This window comes from Oncorhynchus gorbuscha, linkage group LG20 (assembly GCF_021184085.1).
Source record: "Oncorhynchus gorbuscha isolate QuinsamMale2020 ecotype Even-year linkage group LG20, OgorEven_v1.0, whole genome shotgun sequence".
NCBI classification, from domain to species: domain Eukaryota; kingdom Metazoa; phylum Chordata; class Actinopteri; order Salmoniformes; family Salmonidae; genus Oncorhynchus; species Oncorhynchus gorbuscha.
The window spans coordinates 15,976,046-15,990,581 of record NC_060192.1 but is presented as its reverse complement, the minus strand read 5'-3'; the positions used below and the strand labels follow the sequence as shown (position 1 = coordinate 15,990,581).

The window sequence follows — 14,536 nt, the reverse complement described above, 5'->3', positions numbered from 1 at the left end:
GCAGAGCAGAATTAGGCCGATACCCACTAATTATCAAAATCCAGAAAAGAGCTGTTAAATTCCATAACCACTTAAAAGGAAGCGATTCCCAAACCTTCCACAACAAAGCCATCACCTACTGGTCCTGGGGCTCTGTTCACAAACACACCCTACAGAGTCCCAGGACAGCAGCACAATTAGACCCAACCAAATCATGAGAAAACAAAAAGATAATTACTTGACACATTGGAAAGAATTAACAAAAAAACAGAGCAAACTAGAATGCTATTTGGCCCTACACAGAGAGTACACAGCGGCAGAATACCTGACCACTGTGACTGACCCAAAATTAAGGAAAGCTTTGACTATGTACAGACTCAGCGAGCATAGCCTTGCTATTGAGAAAGGCCACTGTAGGCAGACATGGCTCTCAAGAGAAGACAGGCTATGTGCTCAATGCCCACAAAATGAGGTGGAAACTGAGCTGCACTTCCTAACCTCCTGCCCAATGTATGACCATATTAGAGTGACATATTTCCCTCAGATTACACAGATCCACAAAGAATTCGAAAACAAATCCAATTTTGAAAAATTCCCATATCTACTGGGTGAAATTCCACAGTGTGCCATCAAAGCAGCAAGATTTGTGACCTGTTGCCACGAGAAAAGGGCAACCAGTGAAGAACACGCACCATTGTAAATACAACCCATATCTATGCTTATTTATTTTATCTTGTGTCCTTTACCATTTGTACATTGTTAAAACACTGTATATATATATAATATGACATTTGTAATGTCTTTATTGTGTTGAAACTTCTGTATGTGTGATGTCTACTGTTCATTTTTATTGTTTATTTCGCTTTATATATTATCTACCTCACTTGCTTTGGCAATGTTAACACATGTTTCCCATGCCAATAAAGCCCTTGAATTGAATTGAATTGAGAGAGTTGAGTCGGGGTGGATACTGCAGTTGTTGCTTATGAAATACTCCTCTCGGAGGCGATAGCTCACCCTTGTACGACAACTCGAAAGAAAAGTCCAAAATCAAAATGTAGAATCTAACACTGCAATCGAATCAGTTTATTACTCCACCAATTTTGGACAATGACACGAGGCGAGGTAAACATGACACGATAAACCACACCTACAGGTGTTTAGACGCTTCTGAATGAATAAGCATTCAGTATGACATATTTGAATTACTATAAACATACGGTTATTACATGTATATGCTCATTCTGCATAATCATATTGTATTGTTGGCCATTTGTCTGTAGTTTTGGTGGCACCAATTATTTCTTAATTTCCAGCAAACAAGCACATCGACATATGGTTTGATTATTTTCATTTGGCCAAAATGTTAACTGTTCTCCTCTTAAATGTTCAATGTCTGGTTGAATACCTTCACCACACACGAGTCTACATCGTGTCAGGATCCACACTGTTCAAAGTAGTCATCCCCCTGCAGTGCTTTGTCAAGTAATTGTGTAGTTTGTGTAGTGTTCACTAGGTGGCGTTGCGTCTGGCATGACAACGTGAAAGTCCTGTTCAACATTATTGCAGACGCTCCGCCCCTTTCTGTGCAATAAAGTCGAGTAAGATATCCAAGGCGCCAGGTGAGCAATAGACAGAGCAATTGAGATACTCTTTGTGTCATGTTTACTCCTATTCCCTAGCGCCACAGCCGTTACTTATTAACCATACAATATACAAATAAAGATATGATGTTGTTAAACTCATGGCTCTAGGCGCAGAGAGGGCAATCAAGTTATTTTACATTCTTTAGGATTCAGCTTGGTCGAAATAATCAGTCAATAGGCTACTCAGCAGTCCCATAAAACACAAGCACACAAGACTCGCTCTGTCGCGGTCTCGTGTCCAGGAAGGAATTCCAGGTATGATAGCTTAAAAGAGTTTGAGAGGATCTTTAATAGCATTTCTCCACTTTTTTATCATAGTCTAAACGCCTCTATCTCCAATTGCTGAAGTCGACAAAAGTGTGGCAACACAGATTTGGTTGGAGCAATTACCTCACCTTGTAATTTGTCCATATAGTTTCACATAATATAGTTTACATAATCTAAAGAAACTGACACGTGGAATCGTATGAAGACTGCATTTCAATATTTTATTGAAACTTTCAAGAACACATTTTGATGTTGTAAACTACACAAAAATCGAATACAACATAACTCAATGACAACTTTAGAAACACAAAATAAACCTTCATATTTCAATAAGATTCTGCACTTTTACTATCAGGCGGCAATGTTTTAAACAGAAAATTATTTTGACACACGTTTCTTTTCTTTTGAGAGAAAATTATTCATATTTTTTTCAAGCCGTTGGTGCAGTGTGCTATTTTTGAATTCGTCTGAACAGTAGCACTTAACACACCCAGACAACAGGTATAGGTAAAATGGCACATGAGTGTGTCCGCTAAAATAACTAGCTCTGTGGATATTTGGGGTACAGGTAAATCCATATTCAGGGGATATAAAATGCAGATGGCAAAACAAGGATAATATCCCACAAACTATCTTTACACGTGTATATCAACAATAAATTAACGACAGATCCCCAAAAACAAACTACTCTGTTCTATTTACACGCAATATCAATATGAAATAATTACATAAATATTTGTATATATCACTATTTACATTTATTATCAATATCACCTTTTCAATGTTATTTCAGATTTCCTTTGCCAGTTGAATACTTATGCTGGATTCGGCATGCGATTTTAGGACAGTCTCAACCACTCGCACATGAAGTTTATAACCTCGGTTCTGTTTTGGCCTACTTCAAACAAGTGCCAGCGTATGTATTTCCATAATCCTGTGTTTATAAATTGACATACTGAAAAATTCGTTCGTAAAATCAATAACCGACGGCCAATTTATTGAATCCTTAGCAAAAGGGGTTTAATCTTTTTTTTTCAGATTGGTTTTAAGATCAGCCTGAATCATGTTTTTATCCTTACTCGTCTCATTTCAATTTGGTGAAAATGAACCCCCCCCTCCAAAAAAACTTTTAAAAACTACAGTCGTGAAAGAGACATGTATGTTTTTGTAGGGCATGCAAAGTGTCACCTACCCTATGAGCATAATGATAGGCTTCAAATGGATATGCAGTAATACCTCAAACACAACAGTCTATTATATAAAAGGAAATTAATTCAAATAATTATAACCAATTCAGAGTGCATATTAAATCAAACAAACGTTGTTAACTCAGTAACCCGACATAAAATAAACTTAGAGGACACAGCAGCAACTTATCAAAGATCTGTGAGTATCATCCATGCCAACCTTTCAGTTTCAATACTTGTATGGTATTCAAATAACAGGACAAATTCAAAAGTGTTGTTTAATTTAACAAAAAAGAAATATAGCTTACATTAGATGTGTAGGCTATATAACCAAAGTGCATTTCAAAATCTAAACTGTTCAATAGGTCCGTTTTCTAAACCCAGATCCGCTAGAAGGGTGTCGTCATACTCGTCCTTGTCATCCTTATCATCGTTATTATCACAACAACAACAAAAATAACAACTTTAGAATCTAAGGGGACACGCTTTGTGTTCTGTCCTGTTTTTGATCGAGTCCGCTGACCAAGCGCTGAATGCTCTGCAAGTCGTTAGTGGAATCTTTCCCCGAGCAAGTTTTTGGGGACAGTGAGACCGAGCCGGACGATATGGTGGACGACCGGCTGGTGACCTCCGAGGTGGAGTCCTGGGTGGCCGAGACTGGGCTCATGGCCATGCCGTCCCCTTTCAGCTCGGTGGCGCTGCTTGCCATGGAGGGGATGGCGGTGGTGAGCAGAGTGCTATCCGGAACGCTCATAGGGATGGAGTAAGGGCTGTACCTGAGGCGAGGGCGCACTGCGTTCAGGAAAGGGTGTCGGTGAACAGAGGAGGAGGCTGCGGAAGAGGCTGCCGCTGCCGCTGCCATGTACGTGTAAGGGTAAGGGAACAGGTTCCCAAATGGAGACATGGCCAGGCCCTGTGGAGAAAGAAGGGGAAGGATAGAAGTTTAACTTTAGCCTGCATAATTTAATTCAACAGACGCTAGGTTTGACGCACCATAATAACACAACCAAACTGGAAATATAGGCTACACTTTAATTTGTCGCAAATGTACTTGACCTCTGTTTCTGTATATCTTGAATGGAGGTCATGTAGCGAGTGAGTGTGAATAATGAATCCAGACACGCGAGAGACCATGACAAATGTTATGTACTGTAGGCTTACATGACATAGACTACTTTCACTTTTCTCATAAAGCGATTTACACGATTATGCTTTTCTGTGGCCATGAGTATTATGGTTTAGGCCAATAATGAGAGTGTGGTGTAGGGCCTAAGCTTATTACCAATACATGTATAGAATTAAGCCTTAAAATAAGCACAATATAAAGTTCTATGCTCCCGTAAAACGATGAAATCCTTCCGAGAATCAAATTGTCAAAACATTTAGTTGTTGTAGTGTTATGCGATATCTTAGACCCACCACCATGTGATATCGTGTTTTCTGCAGCTTTGCAAATAGTTAATTAATTGTTCATGCAAATACAAATGATTTATAGCATGTTGGCATATGATGCTGCCCATTACGTACAGAACATAACAATTTAGAAGGAAAAACAGTAATTTAGATGGTAAAACAGTAAATCTGTGTATTTCAGATAAGTTGTTTTCCCTCCCTGAACCAGTGAAGTATTTTAAACATTTGCCATGTTGCTCTAAAACACAGGTTTAATAACTGAGTTCATATAAACTCTATAGCCTAAAACTATTGTTGCAACGCTTAGGTGGTCTCTTCCTAAATCCCAACATATGCTTTAAACAATTGAGACAGATAATATCCACACCTTCCAGGTAAAATCCAAGTAAACTTGAGTCCATATAAAACAACATTTGGTTATTATTTATAACACAATTGTCTACAATATGCTCACACTTGTTGTGCCATTTAACGCCACAAGGAAAAAGCAATTAAAACGAAATGGAAATTAGCCTATACTTTTTTCGTTACATTTACACATAAACTAATGGAGACAAGAACATATATGCTGACATATATAGTCCAGTAGGCTATATTAGTCCAAATGTAACGAAAAACGCGAGCACATTGGCATTACTGTAGGTACTGCTGGTGGTAATTAAACAGGTTTTACCTGTGATGCCAAGACATGTTGCTGCAGATGAAAAGGCAGTCCATGAGCTCCCGTCAGGCTTTGCGAGGGTGACGCCATACTGGCCGTGTCCATGGTGCTAACCCCTCCGGAGGACACCGCTGCCAGTAAGGGGCCCATGCCCGCGGCCATATTCGAGAACGCGCCTCCCATGTTAAACTGACTGGGGTGCAAAAGAAAGGGATGCGCGCCGCCTAAGTGATTGAAAAACTGCTGTCCCGCCAAACCCGGTGGAAATCCAAAATGATGCATGTGACTCTGGCTTAAGTGCGGACTGCTGTCAGTTTGAATAGTCAAAGGCATGTAGCTCTCCTTGCTTATAGACCTGCACTCGTCCACTTTGGGCTGGTCCCCGTTTGGACTCTTGAGGTCTTCTCCGGACCGAGTGGTGCTGGAAATAACGGTGATGGGGCTCTGTCGTGAGTCCGCCTGGCTTTTCTCAGTCCTCCGGGCGTTTTCCCGAGACCGGCCGGTAGAATCATTGGCACCGAATTGATGGCCTTTAGTCGGGCTCGCCTCAAGATCCTTCACATCCTCCGTGGTGGTTGAGATCTTACTGGAGTCCAGCCCATCTTTTAGGTTGCCATCTTTGCTCTCATCGTCGCTGTCTTCGTCACTCTCGCAAAAGTCTATCAGAAATGAGTCAAACGTTAGTGATAAACGAGGAAGGATTATTAATGAATTCAGTTAATCAGGATTCATTTCGTTTTGAGTTGTATTCTTCAGATAGGCTTATACAATTATCATAGGCTAGGCTATAGCCTACGTAATGAGGGATGGAACTCATATGGTGATGACATGTTTCATGACTTTCGATGGTATAGGCCTATGAGTTGGAAATATTCATTTACAACGATATATATAATCAGTACATGTATTAATTAGCCTATGTCACATATTAACAAATAGGCCTAGTTTTTAATGCATGCTCTTTTGGATGACATTAGCCTAATGTGCGTTCTGCCTACAGTTTCTGGCTAATCGTGCTAAGGAGGCCTAATATTACGGGGCCTAATACTAATTCCATAATGTATTGGGCTACATTGAAATCCAGAGGCTACTTATTTTTTGATAAGCCCTCAGTTTATTGATCACGTCCTCCAAATTGTCCTCGTTTTAACCGCCGTAATGGTGTGTTTTCACAATTCTGACGATTTTTTTTGTCGTTCAGATAACAGCCATACGTTCGTGACTATGCATAGGCCTACACCTCGACAGTTTGTTTTACGTTTCACTTTATTCTTTATCCAGTAAGCTATATCATTTTGGAAGATGTATTATTCACTTGATTGCTAAAATCCTTAGCACGAACACAAGAGCCATCCTGTAAATGTCAAATACAAGAATTAGCCTACATACACGTTATATAGTTTGTAGGTTATTGTTGGCGCAAGACAACATTCAATCATTTGTAGTGCAAACTAAATTCGAAATGTAGCCTACTTACTGGAAAATATTTTTCAGCCCACTTTTTTTTTACAAGCATAGGCTACTATGCTATGTGGGTCTGTGAGCTGTGAGATGCGGAAAGTAGCTCTGGGCTCAATTACCTTTCAGGTTGGGAGGCCCCGCCGTAGACACCGCGGGAGACGAGGCCTGGCCGAAACACTTGAATGAGGCCTGCTCGCCAGAGGAGTCGTCAGACGTCCCGTTCTCTTTTTTCTGATGGTCCTCGTATGAGCGAATTGACTGCAGGGCCAGCTGTTTCCTACATTAGGCACAAAAGTTATTGGTCATCACAACTATTCATGTCCATGTAGGCTACCATATATGCGTAGATGGCAAATTTTGGGGGCAGATTATGAAGGTGCATTTTATCATTCAAGATATATATGTCTGTTCGAAGAAATCAAACTATTAAAACCCACTGCAGACAACTAATAACCCACAGACCAAACCTTGTTCTTGTTTACTGTTGTCAACATAGTTCAAGAAAAGTTTTTGAAGAGTTAACTATCAATAACGCTAAACTATTTCTAGAGGAGTTTCGAAATTGCATTTTGCTCTTGTGATCTCTTCACTCTGAGAACCATAACAATGTAAATACAACATAATAAGCTATGTCTAGTATAAATGTAGGTTGAAGGGATTGTCATTTAATTATTCCCTTTTTGCAACTGTCGTGTAGGTCGTGTAAGTCGTGTAGGACGATCGTTTTTTGGAATTCACTAACATCACAGTCAGACTCCGTGTCCATAAAATCTGACTACAGGAGTCGTTACATTTCTGCAGTGCAGTAAGGGAATAGTTACTCCTACTCCTTACCTTTTCTCTCGTCTTCCATTGCCAGTGTCACGGAATCCTTTGGCAAAGGATTATGGTCAATTTTCAATTGTGTAATCTGAAATAAATGAAAATCAAAGTTGTTTCGTGGAAGTAAATTGAGTGATATTTATCCTCGTTTCTTTATTCAACATTTTTCATAAGCCTATGTTAACCCTTAAGCCCCAGGAAGTGGAATATATATGTTAGGGGTGAGAGCGGATGACCTGCCCAGAGAGAGAGAGAACTAGTTTGTGAATCAATTATAAAATAATTTCCAATCATTCAGATGATGGCTCAGTTATATATATATATATAATTTTATAATTGATTCACAAACTAGTTCTCTCTCTCTCTGGGCAGGTCATCCGCTCTCACCCCTAACACTCAGACCCCCCACCCCACCCCACCATTGCAGATATTTTATATCCACGTTATGTCAACTCTCGCAGAGCTATCACATTATTTTCCCCCACTCACTTCCTTTCGCCTTCTGCCCCTCCCATGTGCACATTTTGGCAGGATTTACAATATTCTTCAACCCATGCGGCTGCCAAACATTTACTGCATTTTTGCTTGCCCCAAGTGGGAGAAGGTAAGATTTAACTAACATTTCTCTCTTATATCAAAGAGCCACCATAAGATATGATTTTGATTCGCGGTGTGCCACGTGGAATTAAATGTTACTAACCAGCCAAGCCGGTTATAAACAAAATGCCCATTTTCTCTAACTGCACATTCTGTTCCCCCTCTCTTTCTCTCTCACACTTTCACTCCCTCCTTCCTTGCTTCTTTAATCTCTCTTTCTCACACGCACACACACATAAACACACACAATTAAGATAAACTGTATAACATATATCCCTGAGAATTCTGACCCATTCTAGCCTGGTTTGCTTAGTATGAGATGACGTTTACATGTATCGAACACGAGAGCTTTTAGGCTTAACACTCAAACAAGATGACATTTGACATATTTTAAGATGGCAAATCGCGCAGTGCTATTGGCTATATACACTATTTGACAAAAAAAAGGAAGGCAAAATTCACTATCCAACTATTTAATGTATTTCATGAAAATAAACGAATAAAGTGTAATTCTCCCTACCTTGTCATTTTGATAGGCAGTTACTGCAATGAAATCCGTTTCAGGAAAAACGTAAGTCCTGAACGTGCTATAGGGGAGTTTGAGAATGTCGTTGGCTCTCACGATGTGAAATCTGGGCTGATATTTGTGCATGGAGTTCAGGATGGTCTGGAACAGTAAAGAATTCTAGATTAAAAAAAGATAAGCACACACTGATTTCTGCCTTCTGATGAAGATAAGTCATTTCATGTAGTGCTCAATCGTAGTTCAGGCTTACTTGGTCAAATGGAATGTATTAGAACATTCTCCTGAATTTATTTCACCATTAGTGCATTTATCCCCCCACAAAAAAATATTAAAATAAAATAATAATAATATCATCAGTATAATTACCACATAGCTTGACACGATATACAAGTTGTGAAAACATGAAAATAGTAAGACCTCATGTTAGACACAAACCTATTCAATCGAAATGAGGCCTGTATATTTTGGTGAAGCCTTCTCAGCCCTCGGCCACAGAGAAGCAACGCCAATGGGGTTATAATTATTAGACTAATAATAATACGTCTGATAATATCCTACGAATAACAAACATTACAACAATGCATGCCAGAAATGTTTAGAAGCATGCAAATAAGAAAAAAACATACATTAGATGAACTTACAAATCCATGCTTGTCGGAGATGTTATTCGTTAGCTTGAGTTTGTGAAAATTGACGACTTTTGACATCCACTGCTCGCCAGTAGCCGGACTGTCCGGGTGAATGTACATCCTCTTTGGCATTTCGGGGTCGGCCTTCCCTGCCACCATCCAACGCGAGTTGTGAAATTTATACCTGCAGTCATCGGCTGCAACTATATCCATCAACAGAATGTACTTTGCTTTCTTGTCCAAGCCAGTGCATCTCACTTTGAACGGAGGGAACATTCGCCTGTGAAATGGAATGAGAAAATCACTTAAAAACAGTGAACTAGCCTACTTGACTGAATAATGATAGCCTACACTCACACGAAACAGACATATTTGCATTGCTATTATACTATTTAGGATAATGACAATGTTACATACTGTAAATACTACACCATTACAAATATTTGGCTACATTTATTTGTAGGCCAATAGCATACGTATATGCGTCAGCCATAAGATTGAATGCATGCAGAAATGATTCAATCAAACAGGGGCTTGTGCGAGGATACAAAACACTCCGTAGGCCTTCTAACACCCATGCCATACAAATATCTACCGCCTATAAATAATACAAAATCGCATAACATGTACAGCATGCATTGTGCCATACTAATCATTTGTTGTGTTAATAACATTTGTTATTACACGTATTCTCATAAAATATATAGGTCTACATGTTTCAGTTTACATCTTCTAACTACACATTTTGTTGTTGTTGTAGTAGCGTAGGCCTACATTTTAAAATCGCTCACAGTTTTTCATAATCATAACGAGTCATAAGATTGTTCAAGTTCAAATGTTACAGTCTTATGTGTTGTATAGTTTTATAGTTTGGGTTGGGCTTCATTTTTATCTCGTGCTGAGATTACATTCCCATGCAATGTGACTGTGACCATACATATTCTGTCGATAGGACAGTTAGACTATGGTCATATTCCGCTGATATACACAAATAGAACTATGAGAAATGAACCAGTTTGGAATGGAAATGTTGGCCACGAAGGAAGTCCAGTTCCAAGCACACAGCAATACATTTATTCCATCGAGAGGAATGTCATCGTACTGATGATCAAAATGATCTTCATAATAACAAAAGGCAGACTAATGTATTTCAGCTACAGAACATAAATATGTCATATTAGAACACATAAAAGTGTACCTTACCTTCCGGATTTCGTGATAACCATTTCAGTGCCTCGCTTGTGGAAAGTTTCCCAAAGTTCCTTCGCTTCCAGGTGAACTTTCGGGTCGTCTTCGACCTCTTCTTCAGGCTCCAGAGTCTTCAGAGGCCTCAGATGGGCTGCGGCTGCCTGGTGCCCAAGCGATGAGAAGTGGAGGCCGGACTCGGCGGCACCCATCAGCTGGTCCATGATAGGCTTTCCCAGGGCGCCCGGGAGAGAGAGGGAGCCGAGAGAGCCGTTATGAGGTAGCGCCAGGGCCGGAAAAAAGGGAGGCTGGTGACCCAACATTGCACTCATGGCAAATTCCGGACCCCGGTGAGGTAAAAACGGATGGTATGCCATACTCGTTCCTTGTATGACTGGATCTCTCATCAGGAAGCTCATCCAAGTCCAGGCAGGTACCAAATATATGGATTTAGTTTAATACTATAGTCAGTCTATGTAGCCTTCTTGACGAGCAAAACTTGTTTGAAAGTCTTGAGAAATCCACCGTCACAACTACAGAAATAAGCATCCACTTATTTTCGACTGGGTGGTGTGAATGTTCTTTAGTGTCCTTCGCTGAGTTCCAACAGAGTGTGTGCAATGAGAAATGAAAAAACGCACTCCATTAATCTTCAGTTGTGATGAGATAAAGATTTTCTTCCGAGAGCACTTTTCTATGCGTTGTCTTGCGAACAATCTTCGAATTGAAGCAACGAGGGTGAGTCACTGCGTTTTAATTGACCGCTGCGTTATTTTCTTGATGTTGTTTACAATATCGCCATCCTTTTTAAAACGAATTCGCTCTCATTATCTTTAGTCCTGCTGCAAAAGCGATGTGTTGAAATATTTCGATAGCGCGGAACAATTCCTCTGTCTTTACTTGTTCCAGACATGCATCCTCACACGCACGCACACTATTTCTTCCGCTCTCTTTCACGCACACACACATTTCAGTAAAAACGTATGCGGAGAAAGGAGTCCGTTGACGGCAGAGAGGTGGTAAGGTCCCAGCACGAAGATATTACTAGCGCTTCTGTGCCCCATAGGCTTGACACTATATGGATTTGTTGCATGTTACGAGAAGCTGGGCTCTGTTGATTGGCTCTTTGACGCTTTCGGACCAATTGTGTGGCTTCGTAGGCGTGGTTTTAACAGGTCGGGTGGAGGGGACAGACTTCAGTCTTATAAAAAGGTGTTTGGAACTCAAACGCTGCCGTGAAACACCACTGCCCCAGTCAATGTTGTGTGAATATGTCAACGTCGTCAGAACTAGTGCGATAGGTCGGTCTGTAGAACACTGCGAAGGAAAAGTAGCCCGAGTCTCAGTTGCTTTGTCCATAAGAAATTACTGTCTCGTGTGCAGAGCGGTAGGGCTGGCCCGTCATCAAAACATTGACAACATTTTACTGTGAAATCGTGGAAGCTTTATTGTATAGGCTATATGGAATGAAGAAATATACACAATGTATCGTCACTGTCATTGATTTGATCATTTTGAATTGATTAGATTATCAAAAATCGTCAGTTGTTCTCCGTTGTAGTGATCTGGGCTACATACAACACCGGAAAGGAATGTTTGAACAACATGCAAGCTACCATTATCAGCAACATATTTGTGAAAAATAATAGTGCATTTGAACCGGTTGTCCGCGACGACCCGGGGATCAGTTAACCTATAGCCGACAATGTTAATATTATGACAGTAAGCTTTGTTATTGCATATAATCTTTCTTGTTGCTTTAATCCGTCTCATCGACCAGCTTTAGTAACAATTCATAATCTATGTAGCCCAAGGTGATGCGTTTGATAGCCAATTTTGACCCGACTTTAACTTTAACTCTCCGAATTACAATATTAATTTGATCTTGAATGTGAAGAGTTGACAGGGTGATTCGGTGTGCTGAATGCATGGCGCCTGCAGTGTGTGGTTATGTCTGTGGATAATTTTGCCTCGCGCACTATGGAGCAGGTTAACATGAATAAACCGATATTAAAACTCTCTCTCTCTCTCTCTCTCTCTCTCTCTCTCTCTCTCTCTCTCTCTCTCTCTCTCTCTCTCTCTCTCTCTCTCAAACACCCCTCCTCTCTCTTTTTCTCCCTGTCCCCATGAGATAATAGCCTATGCATGCTGCTCATTGTGATATCGCCACGCAATCATGCCATATGCTTTCATAGAGATCCAGAGGGCTGTCGAATGTCCCTGCTCACGGAATTACAGCAGGCCTACACATTTTATATCTGGTAGGCCAAGTTCCTAATGGTGCATCAATCGGTAAGGGAAAGTAACATATTTACATTTGCCTAATTTACATTATTATATGTTGGAATTTATGAACTGCTAGGCCTATCGCAGCTATAGCTAACCTCCTTTAACTTGATATAACGTGTAGTCTAATAAAATACAATTTCGAAAATACAACCCACTAAAACATTGGTGGTGGTCATTTCGGATCACATATCGGATCACATTCAACGCAAGTCTAGACCGCGCCACATTAACAAAAATGGAACCTTTATTTAACTAGGCAAGTCAAATTCGTATTTACAATGACTGCCTACACCGGCCACGGACGATGCTGGGCCAATTGTGCGTGCCCCATGGGACTCCCAATAACTTCCCACTGGCAAAAAACTGATTGAATAAACGTTGTATCCACGTAATTTCAACAAAGTTGAATCAACTTGGAACATTTGGGGATTTTCAAAAAATCATCAATGTAAAGGTTTTCGTATTTTTTTCTCATTAAAATGGCAACTTAAGTACAATGATATTGTAAAATGTTTTGTTGATTTCACATTGGATTCACGTTAGTTGAGTACACAACCAAATGTAAATCAAAACTAGACATTGAACTGATGTCTGTGCCCAGTGGGTTACCATCCAATCATAGTCCTACAAGGTTGAACTTAAAGGGTTTTGTCAATCTTCTGAGCTGTGATTTTGGACTACTATCCACTATTTCATTCATAAAAGTGCTTATCCTTTGCTACCAACACTATTGTTACTGGGGAACTCACCTATTGATATAGTCAATTTGACTGAGCAATCTAAGATGACTGCAGGCTGGTGACATGGTCCTTTGATTAGGCTACTTGATCGGATAAGTGCATGGGTAGGTGCATGAACCATTATCTGTCTGTTACTGTATTGAGTAAATATATCTGAATGCCCCAACCCAACATTCTTACCAAGTCCTGATAACAGGAGAGGTGTTGTCCCGAGGGTTAACTGTTCGCTGCTCTGGCTCCCCAATGGTGGAACAAACTCCCTCACGACGCCAGGACAGCGGAGTCAATCACCACCTTCCGGAGACACCTGAAACCCCACCTCTTTAAGGAATACCTAGGATAGGATAAAGTAATCCTTCTCACCCCCCCACCCTTAAAATATTTAGATGCACTATTGTAAAGTGGTTGTTCCACTGGATGTCATAAGGTGAATGCACCAATTTGTAAGTCGCTCTGGATAAGAGCGTCTGCTAAATGACTTAAATGTAAATGTAAATGTTATCCCCATGCTCAGTTTGTAAACTCGTTTCCTTGGGTTGTATTAATGAAGTTTATCTTTAAAATTGGCATTCACTTATCAAGGACAACCAGTTTGCGGTTCCACTGTCCAGTTCTCCAGACTTTATGTGTCAGTGTAGCTTAGTTATTGTCAGTAGAGTGACAGCCTGTGTGTTCTCTTTTGTCAGCTGCTACAGTATGTCAGAGCAAGGAAACAGTCCCCAAGCTATCCTGTGTGTCTCTATGCCTAATTAGGGGAGGGTAGCATCATAGATTGTCTATTGTAAGGTGTCAATATTTATTGAAATTTGCTGGGGTAACAAATGAGGTAACTGCTGACACAATAGGCTTAATTTCAATTTAGCATTGATAACACTATAGGCCTATGGTAACTATGGCTAGCTCTTCTCTCCTGTCACCTTAGCCTGAGCATTCGTGTTCACTTAAAATGGCACATTGGACCTATTGTCTCCTTTGTGTGTGTGAGTTCAGGCCTGTGCTGATTACATGCGTATTGTTCTTTAAACACTCACACCTATTAGCAGCCCATTTCAATTTAGTGGAAGGGGTCAACAAATAAGAAGCAGTGTTGACACAGCGGTACCCTTTCATTCACTGTGGCCACCAGGCTTAACC

The 14,536-nt window shown here is 40.3% G+C and overlaps 1 protein-coding gene across 1 annotated transcript; it reads right to left on the bottom strand.

The window, feature by feature from the left end:
* Positions 1-2,094: 2,094 nt before the first annotated feature.
* Positions 2,095-11,682, bottom strand: LOC124007112 (T-box transcription factor TBX3-like). Its single transcript, XM_046317426.1, is given in 8 exon segments — positions 2,095-3,992; positions 5,166-5,812; positions 6,734-6,891; positions 7,449-7,494; positions 7,497-7,524; positions 8,554-8,700; positions 9,201-9,468; positions 10,392-11,682. Coding segments are annotated over 8 exon segments (2,136 nt in total). The 5' UTR covers positions 10,793-11,682; the 3' UTR covers positions 2,095-3,551.
* Positions 11,683-14,536: the final 2,854 nt, after the last annotated feature.